This window comes from Motacilla alba, chromosome 6, assembly GCF_015832195.1.
Source record: "Motacilla alba alba isolate MOTALB_02 chromosome 6, Motacilla_alba_V1.0_pri, whole genome shotgun sequence".
In the NCBI taxonomy this organism is placed as follows: Eukaryota; Metazoa; Chordata; class Aves; order Passeriformes; family Motacillidae; genus Motacilla; species Motacilla alba.
This window is the reverse complement of record NC_052021.1, coordinates 27,120,233-27,133,886: the sequence shown is the minus strand read 5'-3', so window position 1 is coordinate 27,133,886 and position 13,654 is coordinate 27,120,233. Positions and strand designations below refer to the sequence as shown.

The 13,654-nt window shown below is 37.6% G+C and overlaps 1 protein-coding gene across 4 annotated transcripts in view; it reads right to left on the bottom strand.

Moving 5' to 3' along the window:
- The window catches only part of VTI1A (vesicle transport through interaction with t-SNAREs 1A), a 267,060-nt gene that overhangs the window by 109,696 nt on the left and 143,710 nt on the right, over positions 1–13,654 (bottom strand). For all 4 annotated transcript variants that reach the window (XM_038140471.1, XM_038140469.1, XM_038140472.1 and 1 more), the window contains one exon: positions 2,272–2,342. In XM_038140471.1, coding sequence (XP_037996399.1) covers positions 2,272–2,342 — 71 coding nt within the window. The remainder of the gene's footprint in view (positions 1–2,271; positions 2,343–13,654) is intronic.

The window sequence follows — 13,654 nt, the reverse complement described above, 5'->3', positions numbered from 1 at the left end:
AAACCCACAAAATAAGCAAAAGAAACATTAAAAAAGAAACAAACACGTACACACATAGTTGGAAGATCTCTAGCTACCTCCCAAGAGGATGCTAAGAAAACACCTTTTCTTCCTGCTGTGGCAGAAAAAAACCTAAAAAAACACATGAAGAGTTTCAAACTGTAAGTTTGTTTTTATTTAAAACTGAATTATCTGATTGCAGTTCTTCCACCATTTCTTTACCAATATCAGCACACCACAGAAGTGTGGAATGGAACTGGTGGAATGTGAACCCCTTAAACAGCGTGTGTTTCACAGAACTGATGTAGTGAAAACATTTTGAAACAGGCTTTGATATTAGCAATGGCAAATCTATATGGTGTTTAAAGATAATATTAAGAATGATAATGAGAGAACAGGAAGATGAACAAGATGCTGACATTGATATCTTGTCTGCCTTAGACAAATTTCGAGGTTTTCCTAAAAGATGTTGCATCTTTTAATGTCCTGTATAATCCAGTTAACCTATTTGACTTGTAGCAGAGCTTTTATCTCTTCTCTTTGCCTTCAGTAGAAAATATGAGTTTTACTCTACAGACAAGAAAATTCATCTATGTAAATTTAACCAGACCATTGAGACATTAACTTATTTACATTTTGCTTATAAAAAAATAATTTTCCTAATTTTCTCAGCATTGAACTGTTAAAGCTGACCATCATACTCATGGTGACAATTTCATTCCAGAAGACAAGTTCATTTCCTGGTTGATAAGATAATAACTCCATGTATTTAATGTACAGCTATAGTGCATTGATAAAGCACCCTTTGTTCTGGTCTTTCAAAAGCTCTAGAAAATGGAAAATTAGCTAAATTATCTAAGATCTCCCCTGAGTGTTCATCTGAGTGTACATAGACAGCTGGAACAGGTAGAGCCATGTGGCTCCACTGGAGAACTTTTCTGAATTCCCTAAAGATAATATTTTAAGTATTTTTAAGTATTTAAGTGGCTCCTGGTAAAAAAACTTGGAATTTGAGATCTTCCATTATGACAAGAGGTTTTTTTGCTGCATTGTGGTGTAGTATGTACGTACTACATTTTCCTAGAATATCCTTCTTATTTTTAGTCTTAGCATCTTACAGGTTTTGCCTTCAATGAAATTTGCTCCTCAGGTGGAAAGCAATGAAAAGGAAAAGTTATGCTAGGAACCATAAATACATTGAGTGATCAGAATTACATCTCTGGGATATACAGGATCAGCAGAAAGGAATACATGACATTTATCTCCATTGCTTAGGTTTTATTTGTCCAGCTAGAAACAGAAAAGCATTTCAGACTCAGCAGTCACTGGGGATATAAGAAGTGGAGGTGAAATATGACACCAAGTTGCCAGAACAAAACTTGGTCAATCCTCACAATTCTTGTTACATTTAGTGATCTAGCTGTATTTGTTGTTTTAAAATCACTAATGCCCAGCACTTCAGAAAGCAGCTGGTACAGCTGACAGAAAATGCCACATTAATGCTGTTATAGGAAGCTTTACTAATCAAAGCTATCCAATGAAGAAACTCCCAGGGACAGATAAAGGAGTTTCTTTGAAGTGCCACTGGTCAGTTAAGAGATGTGTGGGAGAACATGGCTTTGTAGAAATTGGATGCTTGGGAAAGTATCTGAGCAACAGGTCATGGACAGAAAGTCCTGATTCTGTGGGCAGAAACCAGAGACAGAGAGGCTGGGTTCCCACATGGAAGGTCAGAGAACTTGTACACACTGGGTGGGATGGGCTTCTGAGCATCTCCATTAACTCTGCACAGTGGAGCTGATCCCCATGGAAGCCACGGCAGCCAGAAGTGACACAGATATGTTGCCTTGGCTGCAGAGACAGAGCAGCAGTACCTGCTCCTCACACAGACCTGCCCAAGGGGCCGTTATTTGCATCTGCAGCTACAAAGAGTAAGGCTGCTCAACTATTAGAAGCTCACTTATGATACTGAACTGTTTCATTGGAAGCCCAAGAAGTCATTGGAATGGACAGTATAACAAGCCTTTCAAAGGACAGAACACTGACCTAGCTGTGATAGTGACAGAAAATTTGCTCCCAGCAGCAGATTTGGTGACTACAGTGTGATTCCCCATCAGAGAGACTTGGCAGGATGTGACCTATGTAAGACACTTTGTAAGTTCTCCACTGCAGATGGTGATTATATCTCATCTGGATTATTTTTGCATGCACAAAGAACTTGCCCAATGCAAATAAAATGCAGAATCAGCAATTACTTATTATCAAACTTACCCTTTCCCGAGCACGCTGGATCTTCTCTCTGTCATGGCTGAGGTTTTCAAGCATCTCCTGTCCAATCTGCTCTGCATTAAAAAATGAAAATGTAAATCATGAAAAATACAGCTTGTGACTGCAAGGCCTTAAAATGCCAAGTTAGATTCTAACAAGAGCATTTAACACGTGGTAGCCTAGTCACTCCTCCTAACTGCAAAGAGGAATACATCATTATATTAAATTTTAAGTTTTTCAAACAACATAAAACTGAAGAAGCAAACCAAACCAGAAGCTGCCCCTCTGCAGTCTCTTGAGATTGTCTACACCCTGGGAATTGATGCTGACCTTTGATCTGTGAAACAAAGGCAAGAAGACTTTCAGACTTGCTCTAGATGCTGGGTGCTCATAGTTCCTATCTACTCCTTAAGCCCAAGGAAGTCAGTAAGCCTTTGCTAAAACACCAGCCATCCTTGTACATCTAAAGACACAGAAGTCATATTAGAAGAAAACCTCTCTCAGCGCCTCTCAGCATTTACCATTGATGCTTAAATGAAAGCTTTTTCAGGCTCAGCCCAGTTACTGGTGTCTGCTTTGCTCCACCATGGACTATTTCTGGCTGGCTTGAGATAGGCTGTAATCTCCTGATGTTTTCAACAGCAGACAGAGACAATAATTTATAGTCATCACCGTTTGTTTACACAGGGCTTGTTTGCTTCCGCAGCTTACGCTGAACCAAAGGTTGCAAAATTATAGTGGAGAGGCCTCAAGATACGGTACAAAGACAACACAAGATGCCAAAACTTTACTCTTCAAACAGCTTCAATCAAATGCTTCTCTAACACTGAAATATTAGCAGCAAGTATAGAGAAGAGATTTTAATCTTCAAAGCTCTATAGAAATATTAAGAAACCCTTCCTGTATTTCCCTGAAGGAGAAAAATAAGTTAAATCATTCCCATTTTACAGATGGGGAAGCAGGCAGAAGGAGCAGAAGCAGCTGTAGCTTTGCCTCAGGACACACAGCACGTGTGAGACAACCAGCATTTTTGTGCACATTCATTTAGGGTACTTAGCAGGCTTACCAGAGATATGAACCAAAACAGTAAAACTACAAAAACATGGAGTTTTTTCCCCCTAAACAACAAAAAAAGTGCCTTGCTTTTGTTCTGGTGAGTGAGTGGGATCCTAAATGTCATTATTCAGGAAGCCTTCAGAAATGGATCGTTAAAAAATCGCCAATATGTTAGCAAACACGATTATGATTTTCTTTTTAATAGATGCAGTCCATTTTCAAGGAACAATCCAAAGTAGAATCACCTCAAACTTTAAAAGTTTGAGACAAGCAATGTTATTTTTAAATCCATTTAACACAAGGTACACAGTCTGCCAGATAAAGTCTGAGGAAATTCATTACATATATATTTCTCTATCAGTTGCCAAGTATAGTACAAGTAAGATAAATATTTCCTCTGACCACAAATTGACATCCTCATTATGCTATCTTGTCCCTCTTGGCTCGCTGCTCTTTACTTTTAGCTGTATATACAATGCCTCCCAAAGGTGAAATGTGGTAAGATACATGGGTTTGGAGTTAAAAAAGCTGCACAGTGCAGTGCAGTTACACAAATGGCAGCCTCAGAAAGTGATTCACGAGAGCCTTGCTTATGTTTGCATGTCAAAGGACTTACAGGATGGAACTATACTGAGCTTTTCCTCATTAAAGCACTCAAAATACTGTAATACACAAACAGAAATATGTGCTCAATACAAACCAGGGGAGAAAAAAAAACCAACAAAGCAAAATCTCTTAAAAGAGAGGGGGGGAAAAAAATCAACAAATTACCAACCTAGTAGCATGAGGTGAAATGATAAAAAGTGTATTTAGTGCTAAAAATTACATGTATGTTTGCAGACATAAAGGAGTACGAGGTACAGATCTTCCTTCAAAGGAATAAGTATAAAATACATGGCTAAAATGGTTTTGTATCTCATGAACAAAGCTCAAAAATATCTTTGTAGAGAACAGTTTTATTTTTATTACACCAATTTTTAAGCAAGTTACTGTGGGTTTGTATATATATTTTTTTCATCTTCTTCCTGTCACTGGCAAGTTCACACTCTTAGCTTTTTATAATGATTGAGTTTATTTTCCAACCATCAATGTGACAGCAGCATCAACTGTAAGTGAGGGTAAAACACCGTCACTTTGACGAATAGTGTATTTTCCTCTCATTGTCGATGACTGAAGACATCAATAAATAAGGAAGGAGAGCATGTCAGCCAGAATATCACAGAATGAATTGTTGATATGACACTCAGGGATTAAACCTTCAGCCATGAAGTTCAACCTAGCAGAGGGGTCTGAGAACTGAGATAGTTGCGTTTCTTCCCAGCAGCCTCTATAGATAAATAATTGGACGGATCATCAATTTTACAGGAGTAGCTTTACTCTACATGCACTTTCGTTGATGATCTTTGGCCTTTTTTGGGCTAAAATAACAACATAAGTTGAACAAAGAGATATGACGGAGATAACATAATCTCACAGTAAGTTTGCAAACATAAATTGACACCTTTATGCTCTTCATATCCTCATTCTACTCAGAAAATTCACTGATGACAGTGAAACTTGATATTTAGCTGGAAGGTCAAGACAGTCAAACAAAAATATTATCACACAGAGAAAATAAAGACTTCTGAATGAAGACATGTCTCTTCACTTGGTTTGCAACTGAAAGCACCTGGGACTAGGAAAAATGTAGCATTACCCAACAGTACAGCTAATTACAAGCTTGATATAATTGCTTTCTAACATTTTTCAGGTTTCCTCACAACTCTGATGTTTTCTTTCCAGTTAAAACATTCATCCCTGTGGCAGATTCATGCTTTTAGTGCAATGGTGCTCTATGGATCTTCCCAGCCTACTTATAATGCAAGTCATTGAAGAAGCTACTACAGTTATGTGAAAAGGTCAGGTTTGTAAGATATACTGTAGTGCAGATGCATGAATTAAGACCAACACACAAACTAAAGGGTGTTGCCTATTGCCAGTAATGGTGCTATTTCCACAGAATCTTAACAATGTCAATTATTTGGGGATTATGCCAACCCTTCCCTTGTTTTGTACGGACAATGTTTAGTATGGTGCAGTCCCAAGTCCTACCAAAGACTGAGTGGTGCTGCCTCTTCTAACTGAAATTCCCAAAGAGATGCATAAAATTATGTTTTAAAATTACAGCTAAACTGTGAGAAGCAGAAGGGTGAATGCATTTACATCATTATTATCTGTGTACTGACAGAGGGCAGGAATATTCGATAGAGCAATTATCTCAGTCTTAAACAATCCCGTGATGGTCAGAAAAAAATATTTCTGAAAAAGTACATAATACTAACAAGCATCATCCTTAAATGGTGAATGCTAAAATCCACAGCTCTAAATGTATTCTGCCCTAAAGGTTTTTTGAACAAAGTATGGGAAATCGTCTTTAGTGCCAAGCACTTCAAAAATGCCATGTTGTGAGTCCAACACAAATGGTGCCCTGTTCTATGAGACTGTTATGCAAGAAAAACATAACATTTCTTATCCTAAAACACTGAAATTAATTAGAGGAATTAATACAACTTTCCTCACATGAAGGAAAAAACCAATACCCCCCTGCAAAGTAACAAACACAACCCTAACTTCCCCCTTCATGTGCGCACAAATTGGCACATGGCTTTCAACTGTTATGCTGAGATAAACCCAAAAGACAATGATCACTTCTAGCAATGATTTGCACTCCTGAATAAGCCCTTTCTTTGGAATTTGCTTGTAACCTGTATGCAGTATTTATACATAAATAATTACAAATTGTAATTATTTAATATGTGGTCCACAGAGTTTGATTTCTAATACCTACACACATATCAAGGACGCAAAATAAGTTGCGCTTGATTGGTTTCTTTTACTTTTTTTGCCTCCAGCCATTTAAGAATTTATGTCCTTTATCAGCTAAACTGATTCTGAAAGAGCTTTTTCTAATCACTCAAGTCAATAATACTTTTTTGCCCTAAGAATGACTAATATATTTACTCAAGAGACTGGAATGACACGGAATGAGCCTCTCCAGGCTTTAGGATAAACAAACGTGCATTTTTATGAATTTTGAAGACAGACTCTCCATTTTTCTTTTCATATGAAAAATAAAATAATCCAGCATAGTTCATAGAGCACTTTTTCTCTCGGTGTACCCTGTGCATTTGCATATATATGTGTGTGTGTATATATGTGTGTGTGTGTGCGAGTACATATAAAAGTGTCATAAGATGCAGCAGATATCTTGATATGATTTAAAATTAAAAAAAAGAAAAAGCTTATAGCAAAGAAAATCACAGAAAGGATACCTGGAAATATGATTTGCTCAATCTTATCATATATCCAATGCATGCATCTGAGCTATGTAATTAGAGGTTAGAAAAGATGAATTAGAAAAGATGAATTAATTTACACTGGGAAAAGCAGAAGACCATGCTAAAAATCAAGATGGCTGTTCTACAGAATCATGAAATACACTACAAAAACCACTGTGTGTTGACCAGAGTAGGAGTCGGGAACAGCTCCAGGCTGAGATCCTCAGCCCTGCCTAGTGAGCAGTGCCATTTGGGGAGTGCAATTGTGTGTGGTCTTTGCACAGAGACATCACATGCTCTGAAGATGTAGCAAAAGCTTATACAAGAGTTTTGAAAACTGTGCTGACACAGGCTGCGGCTTTTTTTTTTTTTTTTAACTAAAGCCACTCCATTTTGGACAGGTTAAAAGTTTTGATTTTAGGGGACTAGGATAAATCATCAACAGCAGTTTCTGGGAAAAATATACTAGAAAGTGGTAAAAGCTCACTGTTCAGAGGTGACAGCAAGCAGATTTACAAACTTGGAAAATATAGATTGCAGGAGTTGAAGAATTTGGGGTTGAGTTGAACACCTTATGCTTCTGACAGCAGAAAGTTAATAAAGAAAGTGATGACATATCATGAAGTATAGGGACACAGGTAAAAGTCCAATAAGTTCCCCAGTTCACACATGACATATATTTACATTGAACAGCTGATATAATTAGAAACAGAAGGATTTAGATCATTAAGGTTATTAAAAAAACAAGTACAGGGTAATACAGATAAATGAAGGATAATGTAACAGCCATAAGCCAATGGAGAGACAATTTGTAGAGCATTAACAGAACAGTGGAACATGAGTTAGTGCTCAAATGCCTCAAGAATCTGCCATGAAGATGTTAATCTGCATGCTGCTAAGTGGTCAATGAACACAATAAAATAAAAATTAGCTATTTTTTATAGGGATTAGTTGGCTTCTTCAGTAGAAGCAAATGCCATACAGGTGGAAAGAGCACTGATAATCCACAGCATTCACCAAGGACATCCAACACTTCCAGAGCTGTCAGAAGTTCAGTTGCAAGAGAGGATAAAAGAAGTTGCCCAGTCTTACTGTGGAGGCAAGTAACATCTAAAAATACCTCCCAAACTTCCAAAGTCCAAGATGTCCACCAAAGTAAAAAATACAAACATTTTTCAAATGAAAAGGTCTCCCTATAAGCTATAATGGATGTTCATGAAATTATTTTTATTGGCCAAGAGCAAAAGGGGCTGGTTGAGACTGAGGTCAGAGAAGCCAGAAAGAAAAACATCCAGAACACCTAATCAGAATTCAGTCTTTGTGTTTTGTTCAAAATAAAGAAGAAAAGATATTTGAGGAAGGTGCCACATGCCTTTAAGAACAAACCGGGAGCATTTCATAACCAACGCCTCCCATGGTCCAGGCCTAGTTTGTCCTTCACCAGTAAAAAAAAAAAGGCAGATGAATGAGAAGAAAATAGGATAAAGAAAGAAGAAAGATGACAGATCTAGTAACTTCACCTCCAGTTGCTTTTTCTGTTTCTAAAGTTTCATACCTTTTCTGAAATCCTAACTTACATCAATCTGCTGGTAAAAAACAACTCATTTCTCACTAACTGATGTATTTTTTTCTGTCTACTCCCATCACCAATCTAGCTGAGCTCCCTTACTAACATCCTCACAGCAACATTCACAGGAGGTGGCAGACTTTGATTCTGCTGAGCACTTGTCTACATTGCAGGCTGGCCATTGTTCTTGCCATGCCCCAGCCCAGCAGTGCTTGTCTGCTCCAAATTCTTCCCATCGCATCTTCCTCCCCTTCCTTCTTCCTTCAAATAAGTTCTAAGGCAAAAAAGAAATCTTTCCTTAGTGCATCAATAAGTAAACAACTTGCTATCCCCCTTTCAATGACTAATAATGTACCTAAAGTTGGGAGCCAACCCTCAGTGTCTTCTTTTGCTACTTTTTAAGTGTTCCCAGGATGGATAAAGCCCCTGCTTGTTCTGAGCTTGGTGCGGGAATGGGTGATGCTTCATTGCAGTGCTGCCAGTCTTGAACTTGTCTGAAAGTTGTTCAGCAGGGGAGAGTATTAAAAATCCTGATTGCATCTAAATTAAGTTGCAGAAATACATCCTCTAAAACTTGAGCCACAAGCCGACATTTAATTAAACTTGTGACTCCAAACAGCACTGAGATGACACAATGGTGATCTTTGGTTCATCTAAGGCTGTATTCATAATCATTATTTAATCAAAAGTGCTCCACCATCTACCCACTTTGCTATAAACTCAGAGTAGTACAAATAATTACTCTGGACTCTGCATTACTGGTAATTTTAAAGACATAAAATGTGCAGGTAGAGAGTTGGCAACATAAACTCCTGCACGTGCACTTCAAGACACAGAGCTGAGCACAAGAGAGATGAGAGAGCCTATTAGCCAACCAGCAAATAGAAAAAAAAAAATTACATTATGTTTTTAAAAGAGAAGAAAATGTTTTGAAATTTGTGAAGAATATTCATTGAAGAATATGTTTTAAAATTGAAGAGGGGAGTGAGAATTTTTTTCAATCTTATTTAACTACATAACCACTACATACCACAGTATGTGACATTTAGGAAGCACAAAGAGCAAAAACTGCTAGTTAAATCTGTAAGCACTGGAAGAATTTATTAATTTTTCAAACTGATTCTTTATGGCCCTTTTATGTAGCTTAAACTTATCAATAGTAAGAGTGTTTTGCAGTATTTTCTCTGGACATCAGTAGACCTATGAGAAGAGTATATCCTTCAACTGTTTCAATCTGAGAAAATGCTCCTTGAAGCAAAAAGCAAAGTTATCATCAGAAAGTAAAGTCAGAACCAAACAAAATTACATCTGGGCTTGTTCAGGTTTCTCCCAACATCCTGATTTACCAGATTTATCTTGGATCTACAGGTAAATTAAAGTCAGGAAAGCTGGCAATATGAACAAGAAGTCTATGCCTGTTTGATCTCTAATACTTCCATGAAGCTAAAGAGTGTTTTAACCTTTCTTGCACTGTTCAGAAACTCATTTCAAATGTGAATGGAACTATCTCCTGCTGTATTCACATTCATATTTAAACAACGAAAACCAGAAATAAAATAGCACCCAGACATGAGAAAAATAAAACAAACCTCGAAGCTGATTAATAAATAATACTTAAACACATTGACCAAAAAGTGCAGAGGTCTGTGCATAAATAAAGCATTCTGTAAACAATGTGTGTATATAAAAATATATATATAAAAACTTTTTTAAACATGGTAAAGCCCACGAAGCAGGTGAACAGCTCAGCAACCTCGGAGCTGGCTTCAGTGCAACTCACTCTTTGAATACGAATTAGCAGTGGGTAATAGCAGCATATTTATGAGGCCTTTTGCCTGGTCCTTCTCTCCAGTGAATGCTGTATTATTCATTGCGTGTGCCCTGACCCCAGTGCGCTCCTGTTCTGACAAATCATACTTGATTAAGACAAATCTTTATTAGTTAGCTAGTCAACTTCCCCATTTATCATTTGCAAATCCCATTCTCTTTTTCAGGTACAGTAAAAAAGTAACTGTGACCAAAACCATTTTTTCTCCGTGTAAAATGAAATGCTTGTTACAGCCAGTAAGTGCAAACTGAAGCCTAGAAGTCAGTAGTAGATGATAAAATAAAGATTTAACAGGCATAAATTACAAATGGGGCAAAACTCTAACACAACAGTGTACCTTGGATAGCCTGAAGAAACATTAATTAGCTCATCCTTTCAATGTTTCTCATTTTTTTCACAAACTGAATCTCTCAAAATCTAAATGCCATAAAAAGAAATGCATTGCAAAGTTGGAGGATGAAAGTGCTAAAGTATATAAAAAAAATAAGAGAATGTGGAGGAAAGTTATTGTTCAAAGTTTCTACCAATACTAAAATCTTTTAAAAGGAAGAAAAATGAGTACCAAATTACTAATGAAGCTTCATTTCCCCTTGTAAATGCAGCATCTCTCCAAAGAGGTGGCAATTTGGAAAGGAAAAATCCCTTTCAAGAAAATGTTAGAGTATTTATTGGGCAATTTACAACCAGAGAAGCATGTGATATGCAGTGCACAACAGTTTTGTCATGATGGTGGTTTTGCTTGCAGAGAAAAATGTTTCTTCTACCAAGACCCTGGAGATCTGAAGCAGCTACTTGGAGATGGAGAGACAAGGGACAGAGGGAAGGGACAGTCTGTAGCTTATTAGGCTGGCTGCTGTTCAAGTTCCAGCTATAACCCAGAATTTTATTCTTTGGAAGGATCTCTAGCAAATGTTCCCTTGGCCGTATTTTTGTCTGGTGATGAACATAAGTAGATTGTGCATTTTATTACATTTTGAATCTTGGTTTTCCACATTGTGATATTTATACCCATCAATTAGAATCTATGTTCATTTGAAATACACAGCAATTTAGAAACCTGCACCTAAAGGACAAAACATCAAGATAAACATTGTGGTGCTCCTTACCCGGAACACTTCTCACAGTCTTCCTCCACTTACAGCTTCCCATCTCAAGCCATTTTTCATTTTTTCTTTGTTTTTTGTTTTGTTTTCTCTCTTTTTTTTTTTTTTTTTTTTTACCCTGCAGGACCAATGCAGCTATGGATTCTGCTGCTTTTTCACACACATGAGCTAAGTGCTAGTTATTTCCATCTGCAACATTGCCTTTGATTACACACAGAGTAATGCTGAGAAAACCACTGCCTCACTAAACCCACAGCAAGGTTCAGAGGGAACAATGAAAAATACTTGATGGCCTTGCAAATCAGTGTTATCAGGAGGTATACAAAAGGGAAAGAAAGAATCCAGACTAATTTTAAAATCCTGGTTGAATTTGCAGGGCTATGTGTAAATATATGCGTACATAAAATAAAATTTAAAAATCTCTGTCCTTGTACTTGTAAAACAAAGATATTTCTTCTGGAAATTGCTGAGATGGAAAAATAGACTATCCCATAATAGAATTTTTACAGCACTCCTCAGAGCAGACTCATATTTTAAGGATCAAGTTAAGCTCTTCAGATGGTGTTTCAGAGGTTGACTTACATGGGACCTTTATTGCATAAAAACCTGATTTTTCAGTAAGTGCCTAAGATGACAAGTGTGATTTCTTCTGATGGAGCAACTCAGCAACACTTATCAACAGTTTTGGCACCTGTACAATAGACTACCACTACATGACTTGATTTAGGGCAGACCTGGAGATTTCCAAACACAAACTGATCCAGAATAGAGCATGGGGCAGCAGCTTCTGCTTGGATGCTCCAAAAGCAGCACCAAGTGCCATCCTATCTACTGGAAATGGTCTTTGGTTCCTCAGGATTTGGGCCAGGATCACCAGGGAGGCTGCTGCTTGCTCCTGGGTGCTCCCTGAACTGCAGCTGGCACAGACATGGGCACTGGAGGTGCCATGGAGCAGTGCTGGCAGCTGAACAGTCTCTCTGGGGATGTCCCAGGCTTGGGTGACATCTCCTCTCTCTCCTGGTCTGCCAGGCTTGTCAGCATGCAGGACATGCTGCCAAAGGCACAGGTGGTCTGCTGTGGGATGTCATTAACAAATCTGTGGGACTTGTTGGCAGGCCACTGTTAGAGTTTATTTCTGTGGATGGTCTGTATGCTGCAGACAGAATGGATTTAGTATGTTTTTCTTTGCTGTACCTTAATTCTTGATTTCTAGAAGACAAACATGAGTAAAACATTATGTCTAGCAGCCCTTAGCCCACAGAGTAAAGAGACAGTAAATATCTGGATTTTCTGTCATGCTCAAAGATCAAGAACACAGGGAGGCAAGGTCAGATTTGAGAAAGGGCCCCAGACTGTTGGGTTCTGTATTTGAAATGAAGTCATGCCACCTATGGGCAGGTACCATCCAGCCCAACATCCTCACTGATGTTGCTGACCTGAGCCCATGGTCATTTTCAAATTTTACTGCTGTTTTGGATGCCAATTAAAAAAAAATCATAAATTGATCTTTCTGAAATTTCTCAAGCAATATTTGATGTTGCAAGATAAGAATTTGAAAGAACAGAGCTGTAGTGCTGTCTCAGGCACTACTGTACCCCTGGTAAATTCTTGTGCCTGCTTCCCTGGCTCTAAAATGGGTGGGAAAGAATCCACATTGGTCAAACAGTGTGTAACATTAAAGGAATCATTTTCATATGCAAGGCATTTAAATACTGCACTTAGCTTCTTATATATTCATTCTCATGACAACTACTAGTTTGAATACCATTTTAATCGAAAAAAAACCCCAAGATTAGAAATTATTTTAAAAATGAAATCTGAAGTGGCCCACTCTCCTCAGCTACAGAACATTATATTTAATCTAATAAGAGGTTTTTAGATTATTCGAACCCCAAAATATAATTATCCCATGATCTTCTGAATTGTTAAATTATTGCAGTATGACAATTTAATGCAAACACCCAGTTTACAAACATAACTTTGCTGGAAATTCTCAAGAAGTGTTAAACCGATGTCAGTGTCTCAGTAATTTCGCAGTTTAAAAACAGTTAGAAATGTAATGACTACACTGCACTTGATTAAAGCATTTACAGCTCTAATCAAAAACTGACAGCAAGATCAAAGATGTTAACTTAAATCTCTCTTCTAATTATGTTTAAAATGCCACACCTCAGGCCTGTCTCTCCTCTTCTTTTTCAAACCAAATTCTGCTTAAGAAAGATCTAACACTTCTTAACAGTTCATTATCCAATAAAACTATTCAAAGCTTAAAAGCAATCTACACAATTAGTCAGGACCTCAGGGAGTCCACCGGTAGTCTTTATTACAGGGCTTCATATTAAAACACCTTAATTATATTTGTCAAATGGATTTCATTAAAACCCATCGTCACTTTAATTTTCATATTTTGACAGTGCTGGCATAGCATTATTACCACCTGCCAAGCTACGAACTACAACAAAATTATCAAATTCCTTCAAATACTAAGCAGTTTCTTTTTGTACCTGACCAATGA